The following is a 20,947-nucleotide window of genomic DNA, read 5'->3' as shown; positions in this document are numbered from 1 at the left end:
CCGTTGAGTCTCCTCTCTGGTGCTGGTTTTGGCAAGAATATTTTGGATTGTTAGCTCATTTATCCTGATTCTGTGGAAGCTGCAGTTGGTAAAATACACATTTATGATTCCACTGTTAATGTCTATTAAATAGCTTACTTCAGCATTCTGTGTCCCACTGCATGTTCCTGAAAGTGTAGCCTGTCATTTCTCTGGTGACCACGCATTTCCTGGCGACCTTGTGTGGTCGGGGAAATGCTGAGCCTTCTTGGTGTCACCACCGTGGTGAACTCTGAAGAAGCCTCGGGAAGGCCGGGGCTGCAGTCGGACTGAGGGTCCCTCCAGGGGGGGCAGCTCTCGTTGCATGGCTGGTGTGTGAGAAGCCGCCCTGAGCAGGTGTCGAGCTGAGGCCCTCGAGCCCTGCTGGCTCCGGCCCCAAAGTGCACGTGGCTCTTTGTCACCTCTGTTTTCTTTTTTAACAGATGATGAGAAGACTCTTCCTCCTGCCCCCGTTCTCCTGTTGCTGTCGACAGATGGTGTGCTCTGTCCGTTTTACATGATCAATCAAAATCCTGGGGTCAAGTCCCTCCTCAAGGTGCCAGAGAGGCTGCCGTTGGAAGGAGAGCGGCAGCCCAAGTCATCAGGTACGGACCTCTGCTGGCTGTGTTCAGAAGGGAGTCCCTGCGCTTGGCTAGGAAGGTTTGCAGGATGGAAATGCCGTCGGGCCCCAGGGTGGTGGTCTGCAGCTGCCCATTCTGGCGGGCTGCAGCGGAATCTTACCCGACCGTGCTCGCACAGCCTGCTATTCCCCAGCCAGCGCTTTGCTTAAGGGAAAAGGAAAGTTGCTTGGATGATTGCTTCGAGGTCATTTATCAACAGTACCGTGATGGAAACTCAAGCTTCTGTTTTTATAAGCAGATCTTCCAAAATGTTCATGGAGAAAGTACATTATGAAAAGACTGCTTGGATTTCCAACTTTTTTACATCAAAATAAGTTATCTTTTATTTCCACTTTCTGTGAGCTTACTGAAACACTTTTTATGTGGTCCAAGTCTTTTAACTGTTCAATTGGTGGCCAGATAAGTGACTGTCCATTCGTGCAGTGAATGACGTGTAACTGTCAAGGATGCTTTATTTATTGACATGAGAAGATGTTGCATTTATTGACATAAAATATGTCGTGAAAAAAATGCCTTGTCCTCTGTGAGCTCTTAGGAAAAAAACATGGCCAAAATACTTGAAAGATGATATTAACACTTCTGTAGTAGTTCTGGCAGCGTGGGAATCTTGTGTGTTGTATTTCAGTTGTTTTAAGTGTTTTATTTCCCCTCTTTCAAAGCGGATATGCTTATTTAAAAAAAATAGAAAAATTAAGAATCATTTAAAGCCAATCTATAAATAATAGCCATGATCCGCACATCCTTTATAAATGCACTCTGTTTAGGAAGAGACAGGTTTTAAAGAGTATAGAACTTCGCTGCCATTTCTTTTTTTTAAATTTCTGTGAGTTTATAATGCGTAAGATTCTTTTTGTCTGATTTGATTAACAAAACCCATGGGGAAACCAGTTCCAATTCTAGAAAACGTATGTCTGCAATTAGATTGAGTAAAGTGAACAGTAGTTAGGCATCTGTGCTTTCATTGTTTCTCTGCGGAGGGACCAGTCTGTGGGGTGCCCTACAGCGCAGGCCAGGAGCACTGGTCTGCTGGGCGTTCTGCGGGCAGGCTGCAAGCAGTCTGTGGGGTGCTGTACCAGTCAGGGAGGCCTGGTACTTGTGCAAACTACTACGTCGGGATGGCACTCATGCTGTGTGCACCATTTGAGGTGCCAGGCAGTCCCTCACCCAGTTGCCTGACCTGTCCCCCTGGCAGGGAGGCCCGTGCTCGAGGTTGGTGTCTGAACACATGTGAGCGCGTAGCACTTTCCCGCTGGCTTGCTCTGGTCCTGAGCACAACCACAGGTCAGTTTAGTGTTACCTTTCCGGAGAGCCTCTCCTCTTGGCTGGCCTAAGGGTCATGCCGTGCCCAGGCAAGAAGGATGTTGCTGAAGGGGACGGTCACATGTCCTTTGACTTGGCCTGTGTCTGAGTTTAGGGAACCTCGGTGCTTGTGTCTGTTCCACACTGGCAGCGTGATGGGCATGATGGGTGTCGTATGTTCAGTTCCACTGTCAGCAGGAACTGCCTGTGGCTTCCTTAGGGTCGGTTAAATACTCTCTGTGGTCTGGCTGGTAGGTAGGAAATGGTAAATGTCTTAGTTTTCATTGGCTCCATAATCTTCTGTGTAAAGGCATTAACAGGTTTGCTTGCATTTTTATGGTCTCATAGAGTCATAGTTTACTTCATTCCTTGTTTAATCTTAAGGACATATTTATTTATTTGAAAGGCAGAATTACAGAGATAATTCTTTCATTCACTCACTGCTCACTCCTCAGATGGCGGCATTGGCAAGGGTGGGCCAGGCCGAAGCCAGTAACTCCATCTGAGTATCCTTCGTGGCTGGTGGGGACCCAGGCACTTGGACCATCTTGCCCTGCTCCCCCAGGTGCATTGGCAGGGAGCGGGGTTGTAACTGGAAGAGCCAGAACTTGAACCATTACTCAGAGGATGCAGGTGCCATGGCTTATGCCAGTCCTGAGTCTGTTTTTAGAAAGTGATGTTTTCATACTTGTAAATTAAGTATTTCATTGCTTTACACCCTGTCTTCCATGTAAATAAATGTCATTTCAGCCAGTTTGGAAAAATGAAGGCCATTTAATATAAGGAATTTGAAATTTTGACTTAGAAGATAAACAGAGAGAGATCTTGCATCCTCTGGTTGACCCTCCAAACAGAATAACTCGAGCTGAGTCAGTCTGGAACCAGGAGCTGCCGCTGGGTTTCCCACTCAGGTGCTGGGTCAGAAAGCTTTGGGCTCTCCTCTACTGTTTCCCCAGGCCAAAAGGAAGAAGCTGGATGGGAAGTGGAGTGGCCAGGACACAAGCTGGTGCTGTAGGCTGAGGCTCGGCCTGCTACACCCCAACACTGGCCCCTTGAAGCCTGCTCTTTAAGCTTGTTCGACGGTTGTAATCATGTGGACATCATTTAGAATGCTTGTTTTAAATTTAAATTGTAGGGCCCAGCGTGGTAGCCTAGTGGCTAAAGTCCTTCTGTTCACGTGCCAGGATCCCATATCGACACCAGTTTGTCCTGGTGGCCCTACTTCTCCTCCAGCTCCCTGCTTGTGGCCTGGGGAAACAGTTAAGGACGGCCCAGAGCCTTGGGACTCTGTACCTGCATCAGGGACCTGGAAGAAGCTCCTGGCTCTAGATCAGCTCAGTTCCAACCCTTGCTGCCACTTGCGGGGTGAACCAGTGGATGGAAGATCTTTCTGTATCTTCTTCTCTTTGTGTATCTGTCCAATTGAAAAAAAGTTAAATTGTGAGCATTTTTGTGCCTTGGGATTCTCTGTTCCCCGGCTGCATATTGACTGCTGTACTCATCTGGGTTGCTTTCAGTAAGGAGGAGGTGGAGGTGTCTGAATCTGTTTTTCCCTGGTTGTTAATGAAATGTTAGACTGACATATTCTGTATGGTGTGTGGTGCCATGGTAACACCAGAAAGTGTGTTGTTTTTCTGTTACTTGGTTGAGTGCTCATGAGGCGCTGTTCATCCAAGCTCCCCGTTTTCCTGCAGTTTTATATTTTCACCTGTTTGCTGTGAGTCTAGCAGTCCAACATGGCTTCATTGCTTCCATTCCATCTTTTTATTTTTTAACTTTTTGAACTAATACCAAACCTTTTCTCTCTCTTTCAAAATTTTAAGGTTTATATTTATCTGAAAAAGTTACAGAAAGAGATCTTTGATTTACTTGTTCACTCCCTATTTCGCCAGAACGATTAGGGCTGAGGCAGGCCGAAGTCAGGGTCTCCATCTGGGTCCCCCACATGGGTCACAGGAGCCCATCTGCTTTTCCCAGGCTGTCATCAGGGACATGGATGGGAAGTGGAGCACTCAGTAGGACGGTAGTGGGAAGTGGAGCATTCAGTAGGACGGCAGTGGGAAGTGGAGCATTCAGTAGGACGGCAGTGGGAAGTGGAGCACTCAGTAAGACAGCAGTGGGTGGGAAGTGGAGCACTCAGTAAGACAGCAGTGGGTGGGAAGTGGAGCACTCAGTAGGACGGTAGTGGGAAGTGGAGCATTCAGTAGGACGGCAGTGGGAAGTGGAGCACTCAGTAGGACGGCAATGGGTGGGAAGTGGAGCACTCAGTAGGATGGCAGTGGGAAGTGGAGCACTCAGTAGGACGGCAGTGGGAAGTGGAGCACTCAGTAGGACGGCAGTGGCCCCAGGGCTGGCTTTAGCACTGGCTTTGCCACAGCTGCAGTCCATTAACCGTTTGTCAGTTGCTTTCTGTGCACAGGCTGCCATTTTTCACCTTTCTTGTTTTTTGTTGCAGGAAGCACTCCTACTACTCCCACCTCCTCCCAAACCCCACCAAAAGTTGAAACCTCAGCACTGGCATCCCCTGCTTCTGCTCCGGCTGCGGCACCTGCTGCTCCCACCGCCACCTTCCATGTGCCTCCTGCTGGGGGAGCCCCTGCTGTGTTCTCCTTCGGCTCTGCCTCCTTAAAATTATCCGCCCCCGGGGCCGGGGAGGCTCCTGACAATCCCACCCTGGGTTCGGGCGTTCCTGCCTTCTCTTTCGCCCCTCCCAAAGCCTCGCTTGCACCCACCCCTGCAGCATCACCCATGGCTGCACCTGCTGTTTCATTTTCCTTTGGATCCTCGGGTTTTAAGCCTACCCTGGAGAGTACACCTATGCCGAGTGTGTCTGCTCCAAATGCAGGAATCAAGTCCTTCCCGGCCTCCATGTCGGGGGCCAAGGCCAACCTTAGTGAAAAGTAAGTTGCTTTTCGTTTGATTTGGCTGTGGGGTGGATAGATGCATTGCATGTTCTTAACTGGAAGTAGAGTCATTGTGACTGAAGTTACTCAATGAAGTTGCTGAAGTTTTCTTTGCAGAGGAATACCCACAAATGATATATTGAAGGTCTGCTTCCGTCAGCAGATCCAGTCCAGATAGGTCTCAGATGGCATCCTTCAGTCTGTTTCTAAAGGCAGAGTGACAGTGGGAGATAGATACGTCCTCCAGCCATGGTTGACTCCCATAGGCTCGGAGAGCTCAGTCAGAGGCGCCCACGTGCCGGGGCTGTTGGTGGAAGCTGGCCCAGGATGGCAGCGCTCTGCCGTGAGATGGGGCATCCAGGACCTGCCCCGACATTCTCATTTTTTGACTTCCACAGAAGCTCTGAAAGATTGCACAGAAAATACTTCTTATTTTAATAAGCATTCTGCACTCTGACCTGTTCTTTGCGCGGGCATCAAAGCAGGCTCTCGTGAGTCCGTGCGGTGACTGCCCTACCTGACAGGCCCGGGGGCTTTTTGAACAGAGTCCACGCGCTGGGGTGCTGTCCACTGTCTCCCACATCTAGGTGCTGCCTGCTCGCTTGCACCACATTTTCTTTTTTATTTGCTGATTCTGTACCAGAAGGCAAGCTTCTGGAGGGATGCCACCAGCGCTCTTGTAAATGTTCTGTCAGCACACGCCCACTGTCAGGACAGCCTCGCGTTTCTGCCGGCTGTGCCGCAGTGCATGTGCGTGGCCGCTCGTGTAATGCGTGACATGGGATCGTCTGCAGCCGTGTTCCATGCCCTGAGTGTTACGAAGATGCTGACCTGTTCTGCTTTTCCATTTTCAGTCTCCAGAGGACATGATCTTAGTAATTTTTTTGATCAAAGGGAAGTGATGAACTCTTCAAAGCACAACCAGGTCTCCCTGTCCTCCTTTTTTTAGTCAGCTTGATAGAGCAGACTTTAGTTCATTGATGAACAACTTCATTTTTATCTACAAGTTATTTACCTGATATATTAGCAAAAAGACAATACCAAATGTTCCTTCTAACTTTGATCTTTTATAAGCAGTAGTGTAAACATTTATGTTTAGTAAAGGCTGTCACATACAGACAGGATGTCGCTCCGGGGCAGCCCTACACGCAGCGCTGTCCTGATGCAATCCACCTGCCTTTCCAGATTTACTGCCATGGCTGCCTCGGCCCCTGCGAGTAGCTCCCTGAGCTCCCCCTCCGTGCTGCCGTTCTCATCCGCCTCGAAGCCAGCAGCTTCGGGGCCTCTTGGCCCCCTGGCACCTCTCTCAGCATCCACGGCTGGCCTGTCCTTGAAGCCTTCCAGTTCTGGCTCCCCCTCAGGTATGCTTTCCAGTCGACAGCCTCCAGCCTGAGCCCCACCTTCTCAGATGAGCTTTTTTCATGTTGTCAAGAATCTGGCACAAGGGCTTCTTCCTCAGTTCCTGTGCCTCTCCTGAAGTGCTGTCCCTTGTGCCAGGAGTGAGGAGCCTTGCAGGGCTCCACTGCTGCCCAGCTTCTCTCTGACACTCCTGGAGCTCCATGAACTTGGTGATCCCAACAAGATGTCCTGCTGCTGGACATTCATCTCTAGGTGGAAGCTGAAACTTGGACAGAATGCCTGACTTGGGGTGATTCATGAGAACTAGAGGTTTCCTTAGCTTACACTTCTGCAGACGGAAACCACGGTGCTGGCATCCGCTGGGCTGCAGTGAGATGGGGCACACGGATGGGACCCCTGGATGCACACAGAATGATGGAGAAACAGAAAAGACCCGCAGGTGTGACGTGCTCTTGATCTGAGATGACCCACTCTGGAGGACCATCTCACCTCGGGAGAGAAGTGTTGGTTCCTTCTCAGGGTGGTATACACCCACGCTCTGCCTCCTGAAGGTTCTGCCAGCTTAACTCTGCTACAGTGGGGACTGTGCTCCCAGCACGTTCAGGAGACAAGCCCCTTGAGGCCTTAGCAGCAGGGAGAGACACACAGAGAGGCAGTCTCCACTCGCTCTTAGGCTAGTGGTTCCAGCACTGTGCATTATAGGCATGTTGAATTAAAGTCTATTCTAAAACTCAGTGGACACATATACCTGTTCTGTCTTCTATTTTCCTTTTGAACCTACAAAGAAATTACAAAAGTTATCAGTTTTACTGAAAAGAGATACAGAGAGAAAGATCTTCCATCTGTTGGGTCCCTCCCTGGTGCCCACCAGGGAGGGTCAGAGCTGATCTGATCTGGAGCCAGGAGCCAGGAGCTTCTTGCAGGTCTCCCACTTGGGTGCAGGGTTCCAAGGCCTTGGGCCGTTCTCAGCTGCTTTCCCAGGCCACAGGCAGGGAGCTGGATGGGAAGGAAGCGGGGCCACCAGGACAAGAACTGGTCTCCATAGGGATGCTGGCCTTTGCAAGGTGAAGGTTTAGCCATGGAGCCATTGCACCTGCCACATTTTTTAGATATAAATTTTTCCTGAGATAGAGTTACTTGCCTTTGCTTTCTAATACTGTTTTTGAGGTTTTTAATTTTTATTCTTTCTAAAATATTTTTTTTTGGAAAAGCAAATCATATTTACACAGAGAGGGAGAAGCAGAAAGAGTCTGCTGGTTCACTCCGCTAGTGGCCGCAGTGGTTAGAGCTGTGCCAGTCTGAAGCCAGGAGCCAGGAACGTCTTCCAGGTCTTTCGTGCAGGTGCAGGGTCCTAGGGCTTTACGGTTTTAGAGCTAGGGCTTTGTGGCTTGCAGATCACAAGCAGGGAGCTGTGGGAAGTGGAACAGCCAGAATTAGAACCCACGCCCGTATGGGATCCCAGCACTTGCCGGGCAAGCATTTAACCACTGGGCCTTCGCACTAGACCTGTTGTTTGTTGTTTGTTTTTAAGATATAGATTTTTCCTGAAGTATTAAAGAGCTACTTGCAGACATTTTTAAAATAATTTTTTGGAAGTTTATTTAAAAGACACATTGTTCACAGGTTCAAGTAGTGCATGTTTGGGAGGAGAGACTCCGGAGGGGAAGCGTTTTTGCCTTCCAGTCTAATCTTTGTTCCTGGGGAGCAAGATCGCCCCTTTGCGTTTGCACACATCTTGAAATATTTTAGCCTTAAATATTTTGAAAGGAAAGATACGTAGTATATTCTGAGGCTCAAGGAATGAAACCCAGGCCGCTCCACAGCGCGTTTACATTGCAACACTTGTGTTAATGGTGTTTGGTTCTTATCCTTATGGTCCGTGGTCAGTAGCCAGGCACCAGAGCTGCTGTGGCGTTGTGCGTCGTAAGTCTGACGTAGGCATGCACGCAGTGGCTCTTCATGATGTTGGTCTCTGTCACCGTTGTGTGTTTACGTCTTACATAAGTGCGCACGCAGCAGCTCTTTGTCCTGTGGGTCTGTGTCACCACACTGATGCTGATGAAGCTGGCCCGTCATTCATTTTGTGGATTGTCTCCACATGAGAAGGGTACATTGGTGATATGTATTAACAGTTCATTTTGTTCTGTGAAGATGCTGTTTGTCTGTTGGGTGTCTTGGTCTTTGAGTTGCTGTTTTCCCTAAATACCAGTGGCAATAGAGTCAGACGTATTTGGGAATTCAACAAATCTGTGTAGAGTTTGACAAGATCACCTCATTCCAGAACATTTTATCAAACTGAAACCATCTTTCAGTGACCCAAAACGTTAAGCATTGGTCTTAATTCTATGTGATTTGGGAGAAAAAAATTTGAACCATGAAAAGTGTATACTTGCTTCTCACTGCTCCCCACCCAGCTTTCCCTGCCTTTGTTGCTTTCACGAGGTCGGAGGGCCCTAGTCCATTGAATCCCAGGTTTACTGGGGATCCACCTGCCTCACATTTTTAAGAAAAGAGTCTTATTTCAAAGGCAAAGCAACACACACACACACACACACACACACACTCTTCATCCGTTGGTTCATTCCCCAAATGCTTGTAGAACTCTGTCTTCCTCTGTTTTTATCTTTATGCCTTTCAAGTGAATACATCTTTTTCAATATGTTTATTTGAAAAACAGAGACAAGAAAATCTTTCATCTGCTGCCTCACTTCTCAGGTGACTGTGTTGCTCAGAGCTGGGTGGCCACTGGCCTCCGTGGGGCTTCCAAAGATTTGGGGCCATTTTTTGGTGCTTTCCGAGGCACATTAGCTGGGAGCTGGATCGGAAATGGAGCGCCTGGGACTCAGACTGGCCCCTCACATGTAAAGTTTCATTACATTTTCCATTGTCTTAAGCCAGCACTGGTAAGATTGGTAGTCTTCACTCTTCAGTGAAAATCATAAAACCAGGATCAGAGACAGTGCATTCCTTGGAAAAGGGCCTGATGCAATAGCTTAGTGGGTAAATCCTAATGTTGTATCCAGGATCCCATATGGATGCCAGTTCGTATTCCAGCTGTTCCACTTCCATTCCAGCTCCCTGCTTGTGACCTGAGAAAGCAGTAGAGAATGGCCCAAAGCCTTGGGACCCTGCACCCACGAGGGAGACCCAGGAGAAGCTCCTGGCTCCTGGCTTCAGATTGGCTAAACTCCGGCCATTAACGCCACTTGGGGAGGGAACCATTAGGTGGAAGATCTTCCTCTTTGTATCTTCTTTCTGTATATCTGCCTTTCCAATAAAAAAATAAATCTTAAAAAAAAAAGATTTAGGGAAAAGGCTTTTTGGATGGGAGTGTGTGCAGTCTGTCCTAACTGGCTGCTTGTCCTGACAGGGCGGTCCACTCAGGGAAGTCCCACTCCGGCGCCCACCCTGGTACAGAAGACACCCAGGATAACCCCTCCTGTGGCCAAGTCGGGCCCCACCCAGGTATGTTGAGGTCGACAACACTGTGTTATTAACCTGTTGCCCCAAGCATGCATGTCAGTAAAACGTGTTTTCAGGTTTTTGAGTTCATACCTTAGAAGTAGTAATTAGAGGGCCCGACACGTTAGCCTAGTGGCTAAAGCCCTCACCTTGCTTGCACTGGGCTCCCATTCTGGTGCCAGTTCTTGTCCTGGTGGCCTACTTCCCATCCAGTTCCCTGCTTGTGGTCTGGGAAGGCAGTCAAGGACGGCCCAGGGCTGGCTTCGGCAGCACCTGTACCAAAGTTGGAATGAAGATGGCCCGAAGGGCATCTGGCTTAGGACTGACTCAGCTCTGGCCATTGGGCCGCTTGCAGACTGAACCAACAGACGGAAGATCTTCCTCTCTGTATGTCTGACTTTAAAATAAAAATAAATAAATATTTAAAGAAAGTAGCAGTAGTAATTAGGACCGTATGATCAATTAGTGTTTCAATTGATTTTTTTAAAAGGCTTCCCCCCTTTAGAAAGGCCAAGAATCACAGACGTCTTTTGTCCTTTTACCCCCAAAATGTCCATGTCACCTGGTGGTAGCAGTGTGGAGCCAGGAGCCTGGAACTCCATCTGGTTTCCCCGCGTGGGTGTCGGGAACAGAGCTGGTGGTGCCTCCCCGGGTGTGCACTAGCTGCCACTTGGTGCTAGGCTCTCCTGTGATCTGTGGGTGTCTCAGTCTGCGCCCTAACTGTACCCAGGGCTGCCCTGCTGTGGTGTTTTATTGAGCTGTGTCATACCAGTGTGCGTGTGTGTGTGAGGAATCCACACGGCTCAGTGAGCTGTGAGCCTGAGCACAGCGTGGTAACCAGCATCCGATGAGCAGAAGATAATCAGGACCCCAAAATTAGGCGTCACATGAAGAGTTTAGCTTGTCTGCACTGTGTCACTGAGCCACGCAGTGTATGTTCCTGTCTGGCCATCTTACTAACTGATGTTTGTGACATCTGTCTGTGTCATCGCTGCCACGTGGCATTGAATCACACAACTGTAAGAATGTTACCAATACTCTTTCCTTTATTTTTTGTTTAAGATTTATTTATTCTTTATTGGAAAGTCAGATATACAGAGAGGAGAGACAGAACGATCTGTTCATTGATTCACTCCCCACGTGGCCACAGTGGCTGGAGCTAAGCTGAGCCAAAGCCAGGAGCACAGAGTCTCTTCTGGCTCTCATGCAGGTGCTGGGTCCCAAGGCTTTGGGCCATCCTTGCTGCTTTCCCAGGCCACAGGCAGGGAGCTGGATGAGAAGCGGGCTGCTGGGATTAAACCGGAGCCCATATGAGGGCTGGTGTGTTGAGGGCGAGGACTTCAGCCGCTAGCCCACTGTACCCAGCCTGAGACTTACTTCTTTGAATACACTTACGGATAGTGCAAATGAACTTCCTCTTCATCATCTTCATCGCTGTGCTGAAAACCAGGAGTAAGAGCTGGACCCAAGTCTCCCATGTAGGTGGGAAGAACCCAGCTGCTTGCATGGACAGTGCTCCCTTGTAGGAAGATGGAGTCAGAAGCCGGAGCTGGACCAGTACAAAGCCAGGAGCCAGGAGCTTCATTCAGCTCCGGCTCCTGAATTCTGCTGGCTGCCCACTCCGCCGCAGCAGGGCCTTGTCAATCACGCTGCTGACACTCGCCTTAAACACCTAGAATTCATCCACACTCTGTGCTCTGGCTTACTTGGTCTGCCCATGCCTGCCACCCTGCCTTCTCCGGCGCCCTCCCTGGCTGGGGCAAGCCCACGTGTTCCACCTGGCTCTGCCAGGCTCGGCGTCTGAGTGTTTCCTCTCTGGTCTCTTGCTGCTGGGCATAGGGGTTGGGATGGCCTTTCCCCCAGTCTTCCTGTCCCCTGCTCTTCCGTTTCTGTGGTCTCAGTTCTGATGACAGTGTTTGGTAGGGCGTGTGTTGCCCGGTCTCCTGCAGTCTGCTTCTCCCTTTACTCCCCGTTGGAATGCTGTGTGTTTACTCTGTCATCCATCTTGTCCTAGTAGAAGGTGAGTTATGAGAGTGGGACCGTGTCTCTCTTGTCATCTTTGTCCTTACTATCTGGAACCCGCCCCGGCTAGGAAACCAGATAAATCTGCGTCCGCAGGAGCGAGCGTTGGTGCAGCAGCACAGTTACCAGAGTCCCCCCCGCACACACAACAGGCATGTTCTTCTAGAAACTCCACCTTGTCATGTGGACCCACTTTGAAAGCTTGCCTGTGTTTCAGGTGAAGCCGCTTCAGCCTCCTCCTGCAGAAAAGCAGGGTCATTCCTGGAAAGACTCAGATCCTGTGACGGCTGGGATCGGAGAGGAGGTAAGTGTGTCTCCTGAGGCAGCTCTGACTGTGAGACCTGTGCGAGTCTGGGTGCCCACGGCCGCGTGGCGCTTCATTCTCGCCTGGACGTCTGTGCTGCCACGCACACAGTCGCTGTGGCAGTACTGCTGGCCGTTTGGAGTGACTTATTTCTTCTTGTGGTTTCTTCAGATCTCACATTTTCAGAAGGAGCTAGAAGAATTGAAAGCCCGAACTTCCACGTGCTGTTTCCAGGTGGGCACGGCGGAGGAGCTGAAGATGCTGAGAACGGAATCGGATGACTTGCACACCTTTCTCCTGGAGATTAAGGAGACCACAGAGGTCTGTGGGCTTGGGTGTTTTTCCTGAGTAGAATGGTGTTCTGGTGCTCCAGGCATGTCTTTGCTGGATCTGAAGACCTCCAGTTTTAACTTGTGTGGATAAGTAGTTCACCCTGGAATGCCTGCACTGAACAATTAATGAACTGTGTGTGTTTATCGGAAAGAATTATAAATTGAGGAAGATCTATCTGCTGGTTTACTCCGCAAGGATCACAGTAGCTAGGGCTGGACCAGGTCGAGCCACAATCCTGCTGTCTGTCCTCGTCTCCCGCTCTAGCGTCGGGCCCGAGCGCTCGAGCATTCATTAGTGGATGCTTTCCCAGGCACCTTAACAGGAAGTGGGATGGGAAATGCAGCAGCCAGGACTCAAACCAGTGCTCATGGAGGAAGCTGGGATCGCAGGAGGCAACGTACCTGCTACACGACAGGGCCAACCCTGCTTTTGTTTTTTCATCTATGGCAACTACTGTTAAGTCCCTAAGAGTTTATTATAGTTGTTCATTTAGTTTAAATATTTTGAAAATTGGCAGTCCTTAATGGCTTTTTTTTAAGGTTTATTTCTTTTCATTGGAAAGGCAGATATACAGAGAGGAGGAGAGACAGAAAGGAAGATCTTCCATCCGTTGGTTCCCTCCCCAAGTGGCCTTAACAGCTGGAACTGAGCCAGTCCGAAGCCAGGAGCTCTTCTGGGTCTCCCATACGGGTGCAGGGTCCCAAGGCTTTGGGCCGTCCTCAACTGCTTTCTCAGGCCACAATCAGGGAGCTGGATGGGAAGCGGGGCTGCGAGGATTCGAACCGGTGACCATATGGGATTTCAGTGCTTTCAAGGCAATGACTTTAAGCACTATGCTATCTCGGCGCGGGCCCGGCTTAGGTTTTGTAGTGGAATATTTTAGAACGTGCACAAATGTTTGTTTTGGATTACTGTGCCCAGTCAACGTGGGCCAGGTGCTGAGCTTAGCATGTCAGGGGTGTGTCTGCTCCCTGAATGGTGCTTAATGCTACCCGAGGTGACGAGACGTGTCGAAAGCCACCGAGGATCCCATTTGGTCCTGACGTTAGAGTTCTGCTCTTAAAGAGTGTGGCCGTGAAGGAGCACTGCTCCGTGGCGAGAGTGACTGTCTGCAGACACTGAATTGTGACCCTATAGATGGTCAGTTTTTTGCTACTGAGAGCAAGGTGTTTTTTTAAAACAGAGCAGTAGTATTTCTCTAAGCAGTGAAAATCTGCTTTATGTGGCTGCTGAATGTATTCAGGTGTGTCTCTGATGAAATGTTTCAGTCTGCCCTCGAAGCAGGCAGGAAGGTCTAAATTTCCTGGAGTGTAACTTTGTATTGCTTTTTAATTTTTTTTGTTTTATAAGATTTATTTATTTTTATTGGAAAGTCAGAGAGAGTGAGAGACAGAAAGAAAGATCTATCTGCTAGTTTACCCCTAAGTGACCACACAGGCCAGAGCTGAGCTGATCAGGAACCAGGAGCCTCCTTCGGGTCTCCCACATGGGTGCAGGGTCCCAAGGCTTCGTTCGGGCCGTCCTCGACTGCTTTCCCAGGCCACAAGCAGAGCAGGATGGGAAGTGGGGCCACTGGGATTAGAACTGGTGTCCATATGAGATCCTGGTGGATGCAAGGCGAGGACTTTAGCTGCTAGGCTGTCCTGCCAGGCCCATAACTGTATTTCAGTGCATTCTTGTTCATTTCCTAGTCTCTTCATGGAGACATAAGCACCCTGAAAACAACTCTCCTTGAGGGTTTTGCCGGTGTTGAAGAAGCCAGAGGACAAAATGAAAGGAACCATGATTCTGGCTATCGCCATCTGCTCCATAAAAGACCCCTGGATCCCAAGAGTGAAGCCCAGCTCCAGGTAGGAGGGTCTGCCCCATCTGATGGCTCGGGCTGCTTCTGGGCTCTTACTGTGTAGCTGGAGGTTGCTGTGCTGTGCTGTGCCTCAGGAAGACGCTGGTCTGCCAGCCAGCACTCAGCGTCGGGTGGATGGCACTCTCCCACTTGATGTGGGTTTTGTTTAAACATAGACGTTCTTGTAAGACATCATTTTGGTTAGTGGAATGATGAATAATAAAGCAGTAAGTTTTCTTGAGTGCCAGGTGCTCTGGTAGGGGTGTGAGTGCGTGACTTCCCTTCAAGATCTCTAAGGGAATGGCTTCCTTTTTTCATGGTGCTAGGGAGATTCTAGTAGGTAGAATATGTTGGGGGCTTCCTGCGTATAAAATAGATACCGAGACAGACTGAGACTGCCCAGGTCTCACTAGTCACAGCCCTCAGGCCCGGGGCCCATGGTCCTGACTGCTGTGAATGTGGGCTCCCAGGGCAGGGCAGCTAAGCCCCAGAGGCTCAATATTCATGGCTGGTGGACCCGCCTGGGAAAAAAGTGTCGGTCTGTGCGGCACGAGAATTTGGTTGAAATTTCAGCTTGCTACTAAGGTTACTTTGAATCAGCTTGTCTCAAAGCCACATTTTCCCTTTCTTCACCTGGAGCATGTATGGTTTGGTTTTCAAAATACATTTGTTTGTAACATTTCTGTATAAATGTGAAGAGCTTCCCCCCAAGGCGCATTCTCTCTGTTTCAACCGAGTTGAACAATTCTTTATTTTGCATTTTACATTTTTGAGAGTCAGGTTGCAAAATCATGAATGTTAATAGTCACTCAAGATTTAAAGAAATTGCCTCTTAGGTAACATGAGTTAGATAGTGAGAACTTTTACAAGCAGCAGGTTGAGTTTCCAGGGGTGATGTTGGTCTTCCTTCGCACTGTGATGTGGATGGGCTCAGGTGCTTTCAGCACTCGGTGGAGTAGGACGATTTTGTATCCTGGTTCGGCTCGTGCATGTGCGGTCAGGACCGGAGTGCAGTGGACACTTGCCAGGAGCTGAAACAAAGAGCCGCGCAGGAGCGCCTGTGCCCTGGACCAGGCAGCCACCACCTTTCTCTTCTCTCACACTGTTAAAAAGCTAATTTGTTTTTCATTTTAGTAAAAAGTTTTAATGATTTTATCAAATCATTTATTACTTTTCCTCTTTTCAGTGTTTTCAGTATACAAATATTCCAGAAGTATTTTAACTTTTTGTCTTCCCTCCAGAGTGAGCCATTGCTCTTCCATTTCTTTCTTGCAGGAAATCCGGCGCCTTCATCAGTACGTGAGATTTGCTGTGCAAGATGTGAACGATGTGCTTGACCTCGAGTGGGATCGGCACTTGGAACAAAAGAAGAAACAGAAGTGAGCGAGCTCTGTATCCACCGAGACTAGAGCCGATACTGCTGCTGCCTGCCTTTCTTTTCTTAGATTGATTTATTTTTATTGGAAAGGCAGATTTGAATTTATGGAGAGAAAGAGAGACAGAAGGAAATATCTTCCACTCACTGGTTCAACCCCCAACTGGCTCCAACAGCCCAAACTGAGCTGATGCAAAGCCAGGAGCTTCTTCTGGTCTCCCATGTGGGGCTTTGGGCCGTCCCCGACTGCTCTCCCAGGCCACAGCCAGGTGGCTGGATGGAAGTGGAGCACACAGGACATGAACCGGGCCCACTGCTGTAGCCTTTCTTAAAAGATGGTTGAAGAAGCTGTGTAAAAACTCTATAAATATTTTTTACATACTCAGCTTACTCATTAATTTTTTTTCTGTAGAAACAGTAAATGATACATCAATTTAAAGAATTTATATTGCAGTGTAATTTATGATAGTGAAAAAAATCAGGTCCATTAGAATTGTACAAAAGTAAAGGGACGATTTCTTCCCAGGCGCCTGCTTGTGCCCGAGCGAGAGACACTGTTCAACACGCTGGCCAACAACCGCGAGATCATCAACCAGCAGAGGAAGAGGCTGAATCAGCTGGTGGACAGTCTGCAGCATCTCCGTCTTTACAACCAGACGTCCCAGTGGAGCCTGCCCTGCGTGGCCGCTTCCCCGGACAGCCCTCAGAGGTGAGAGGGCCCGCACTCCGCACAGGGCTGGAAGCGGTGTTCCCGTGTGGCTGTGAGACTGCCTCTGCTGTCCTGAAGGCTGGACATGACAGTATTTGCCTAGTGGGTAGAAAACTCGTAAGATTGTGCCTAATTGTGCACCATTGCACATACCAGATGCAGTAGTAAGGATGTTGACTATTGATGATGAACTGGTGGGATGAGAGCACTCTGCTCATTCTCCAGTGCATACATTACCTGTCCTGGAGTCTAGGGAGGCCCAGCCTGGCAGTCACACTGCTCAGCTGTGGTGTCACAGGATGATCTGCCGTTGGTCCCACAGTGCAGTGTTCAGTGTGAGGGTGCTGTGTAGTAGTGAGACTGCCATAGGCACATGGTACTTGTACTGGGGATGTTCTTGTCTCTTGAACAGCCTGCGATCTCACAGCTCCGGCTGGTCTGTCTAACTCGATCCTCTCTTAGTTTTGACAGTGACTTGGAGAGTCTGCGCAATGCTTTGCTGAAGACAGCCATAGAATCCCGCACCAAACCCTTGCCCAGGGTGCCAGGTAAGTGCTTCCTTGTTAGGCTGTCAGCTTTATTTCTCTCCCAACTGCTAACATTGTAAATACCAAACTTAGGGCCCAGCGTCATGGCTCAATTGGCTAACCCTCAACCTGCAAATACCAGGATCTCATTTGGGCGCTGGTTCGTGTCCCACGGCTCCACTTTCGGTCTAGCTTCCTGCTTGTGATCTGGGAAAGCAGTGGAGAATGGCCTGTTTCCGTGGAACCCTGCACCCTTGTGGGGGACTTGGAAGAGGCTTCTGGCACCTGGCTTTGAATCAGCTCAGCTCCAGCTGTGGCAGCCCACATCTAGGGAGTGATCCAGTGAATGAAAGGTCTTTCTGTGCATGTGATCTGCCTTTCCCATAAAAACATATATATATCTTTTTTTAAATATTCATCTTAAGCATAGAGATTCTTCAAGAACTTTATGGAAAATGAAATTAAAGATAAGTTTATCTTTTTCAAGTCTTGAAATCCATGCATAGATTTTTTTTTGTAATACGTATTTTCTGTGAACTTTTTCATGTACTCTGTTGATGGACTCCTAATTTTGTTTCAGCTAAACTGTCTCCTGTGAAACTGGCACAACTAAGAAACTTCTTATCCAAGAGGAAGACCCCACCTGTTAGATCTACTGCTCCAGGTAAAGGGAGTTGAGCCTGAATTTTTTGTCATAGATTATGTTTGTTGTAGATTATGTTATCCATTGGTGATGATGGTGTTTGTGTGTGTGTTCTTTCTGGGTTCCCCCACCCCCTTTTTTTTTTTTAAGATTTACATATTTTTATTGGAAAGCCAGATAATACAGTAATACAGAGAGGAGGAAAGAAAGAGAGGAAGATCTTCCATCCACTGGTTCACTCCCCAAGTGGCCTGAACGGATCCAATTGAAGCCAGGAGCCTGGAGCTTCTCCCAGGCCTCCCCCGCGGGTACAGGGTTTTGGATCATCCTTGACTGCTTTCCCAGGCTACAAGCAGGTTGCCGGATGGGAAGGCAGACACTGGGATGTGAACTGGTGCCCACATGGGATCCCAGCCACTTGCAAGGCGAGGACTTTAGCCACTAGACTTAGCACAGACGGATTTGTTTAAGTTTTCTGTTAGGGTGCTCCCTAGGAGGCAGCACAGAAAAAGTTAGACAAGTCCCTGGCACCAGTGCGGGAAGCTGGCTCTTGTTTGCCTGGATTAGGTTCTGTCACGTGCTATTGAAAAATTAGCGCTGGAGACCTGTGTGGGGGCATAGGTGGGTAATCCTCCCGCAAGGCCAGCAGCTATGGGTGCCAGTTTACTTCCTGGCTGCTGCACTTCCCATCCAGCTCTCTGCTTTGTAGAGGATGGCTCAAATCCTTTCGACCTTGTACCCACATGAGAGACGCTTGTGACAAAAGTCCTGCTTCCTGGTCTCAGATTGGCACAGCCCCTATGCTTCCAGCCATTTGTGGAGTGAACCAGTGGGTGGAAGATCTTTTTCTGTCTTCTCCCTCTCTCTCTGCAAATCTGTTTTTCCATTTCCAATAAAAACAAATCTTTTTTAAAATAAAGCAAAAGTGTGCATGTGCTGTGGCTGGGCCATCTATGTCTGCCATGTGGTCCCCAGGACGCATCAGGAGGACGCTGGATTGAAAGGGCAGGTGGGATTTGATCCAGGCACTCTGGCTGGGGACAGCTTAACTTGATGCCTCACAGTTCCCACCCTACTTTAGAGTATTTTTGTTTTTTAAAAAAATAGGATTTATTTATTTATTTATTTATTTATTTATTTATTTGAAAAGCACAGTTTAGAGAGATCTGTACTCTGATTCACTGCTCAGATGGCTTCAGCAATCAGCTCTGGACCAAGCCAAAGCTAGGATCCTGGCACCCCATCCTGGTCTCCCAGTCGGGTGGTGGAGACCGTCTGCTGCTGTCCCAAGCCCCGTTAGCAGGAAGCACAGCGTGAGTCAGCAGCCTGATGCTGTGAGTGCAGACAGCACGTGCAGGCCCCTAATGTGCTGCACCACAGCGCTACTTCCCCCTGAATTCCTCGAAGCAGCTCACGTGGCATCAAGCCTGGAGCCACAGCTGAACAGTTTGTTAGAAGAAATAGAAGGTTGAAATTAAGTGCAGGCTTTTGATAGAAAACAAAAGAAATACAAAAGTAATTTTCTGGCTCTCAAGAGTAATTCAGTTTATGAAAAACTGTCTGGGACATTCAGGACGAGGGCTTTCCTCTCTCCCTTTGTGTTAGCCTGTGTGACTGTGGGAAGTGACTGCAGTGTTGTGACTGTTTGCTCTACGGGAAAGCTCGTCTCCTGCTTCTGACACCTTACTCCACCTGTGAGAACTTCTCTGCGGCTTCAAGGTTTCCTGCTTTTATACTAGTACGAATTCTGTTTGCCATTTTCTCACATTCTTTTCACAGTCAAGATGTTCATGTGCTACACAACCCAGGTTTTCAGAACCCCATTAAGCAAATACCAAAGCATCTTTGTTCACATTCAGCTACAGCTGCTTCCACTCAAAAAAAGTAATAATTTTAAGTCATTTTAACAATTGCTGTTGTTCTCTCTTGCCAGGAGAAATTACTAGCTGTTGGACTTCCTTTGAGTTCCCTAAGTTGTGTTTTGTTTGGGCCTTTTGTAGCCAACCTGTCTCGTTCAGCTTTCCTATCTCAAAGATACTATGAAGACTTGGATGAAGCTAGCTCGACTTCATCTGTCTCGCAGTCTCTGGAGAGTGAAGATGCCCGGGCCCCTTGTAAAGAAGAGGAGGCAGTGGTCCAGGCCCCGCGGCATGCCCCCGTGGTCCGCACTGCCTCTGTCCAGCCCAGTCTCTTGCCCCAGGCCATACCTTTTGGTAAACCTCCTCCTAGCCCCAGTGCTTCACCTGGCGTATTATCCCCTGCACGTAAGTTGACTGTGAGAGGAACGGATCTTTTTCCTTTAGTAGGTTTCTGGCTCATGAAGCCTCTGCAACTGGGTATCATCAGAAAGGTTGCAACATCGCATTTCTACTAGTATTCCAGAGATTAGGAGACTAATGCGTAAGTTGCATGTTCCCCTTGAGGCCGTTGGAACCTTCTGGAGAAGGGGCTTCTCTTCAGGGTTGTACACTGGTCTGTGTTCCAGCTGAGCCCAGCTGGGGTTTTTACAACTGGCCTCTGTCAGAGGGAGGAAGGGCTGCTGCCTTCAGTGGCCAGCCCTGTCTGCAGCTTTCAGACCTGAGCTCCTCTCAGCCTTCCTGCATGGTCTGCTCCGAGTTCCCGAGCTCCAAAGCCTGTTGTCACTTTGCTGATATGACCTGCAGTGTGCTCTCACACCAGTGCCAAGGATCCAGGTGGCCTGGTAGTGATGAACACCAGGGCACATGGAGGCCTGGAGTGAATGGATTTCATGAGACACCAGGGAACTGACATAGGTTCCATAGAGTTATAGCAGTCAGCATTGGGGTGGATCTGATCACATGAAGTGTTGGAGCTGAGAGAGGTGGGCTCGCGAGCTGCTGGGGTCACATGGCTGTGAAGGATGTATTTTTCTACATTAATGCTCAAGTTTCATAGTTTATTGCTGTCCCTATGACATAACATGGGGTGGTTCTCATTTTCATAATTATGTGTTCTTTGACCGTCTTCCTGACTTCATTTTTCTTGTCCCCTCAGTGTTGACATCTGCTGGCAAAATAGTTCCTCAAGGGGCTGACAGCACACTGCTTGCCACAAAAACCGTGAAACATGGCGCCCCGAGTCCTTCGCACCCGGTCTCGGCATCGCAGGCGGCAGCTGCTGCAGCCATGAGACGACAGATGGCCAGTCAGATGCCAGGTGACAGCTGGGCTCCCACCTCTTGGGGAGGCTCACTGGGGGACACCGAGTCATGGGCCAGGCAGCAGTGGCTGGGAGCCTGTCAGTTCCCTGCTGCCCTGCAGGAGCGGAGGTGGGTACAGTGGCCCCTCTCCTTCGTAGGGATGAGGTCTGAAATCTGGTGTTTTTAAGGGAATGGATCAGGTCAGCATGTTTAGTTGGGTGGGAAGTCAGGGTGGTTTTTGTGAAATTCTTAATTCCTACTGTTGGATAATATCTGCTTTGAGGTCTAAACTTACTTTTTGAAGTTAAATTATCCGGTGATATTAGAGTCATAGTACAGTAACTGAAGG

The 20,947-nt window shown here is 48.9% G+C and overlaps 1 protein-coding gene across 3 annotated transcripts in view; it reads left to right on the top strand.

Annotated features, from left to right (window-relative positions):
• Positions 1-20,947, top strand: part of NUP214 (nucleoporin 214) — a 73,912-nt gene that overhangs the window by 13,403 nt on the left and 39,562 nt on the right. For 2 of the 3 annotated variants that reach the window (XM_040963839.1, XM_040963838.1), the window contains exons 11-23: positions 462-623; positions 4,414-4,858; positions 6,047-6,222; positions 9,591-9,685; positions 11,922-12,008; positions 12,180-12,329; positions 14,033-14,191; positions 15,460-15,563; positions 16,086-16,268; positions 16,731-16,816; positions 17,376-17,459; positions 19,439-19,702; positions 20,454-20,615. In XM_040963839.1, the coding sequence (XP_040819773.1) occupies positions 462-623; positions 4,414-4,858; positions 6,047-6,222; positions 9,591-9,685; positions 11,922-12,008; positions 12,180-12,329; positions 14,033-14,191; positions 15,460-15,563; positions 16,086-16,268; positions 16,731-16,816; positions 17,376-17,459; positions 19,439-19,702; positions 20,454-20,615 (2,157 nt within the window). The remainder of the gene's footprint in view (positions 1-461; positions 624-4,413; positions 4,859-6,046; positions 6,223-9,590; positions 9,686-11,921; positions 12,009-12,179; positions 12,330-14,032; positions 14,192-15,459; positions 15,564-16,085; positions 16,269-16,730; positions 16,817-17,375; positions 17,460-19,438; positions 19,703-20,453; positions 20,616-20,947) is intronic. The other variant, XM_040963840.1, reaches the window with a different exon arrangement.

This window comes from Ochotona curzoniae, unplaced genomic scaffold, assembly GCF_017591425.1.
Source record: "Ochotona curzoniae isolate NIBS_2020 unplaced genomic scaffold, NIBS_Ocur_1.0 scaffold_3208, whole genome shotgun sequence".
Classification (NCBI taxonomy): domain Eukaryota; kingdom Metazoa; phylum Chordata; class Mammalia; order Lagomorpha; family Ochotonidae; genus Ochotona; species Ochotona curzoniae.
Note: the sequence above shows the minus strand (reverse complement) of the source record. Positions and strands in the feature narration are given on the sequence as shown.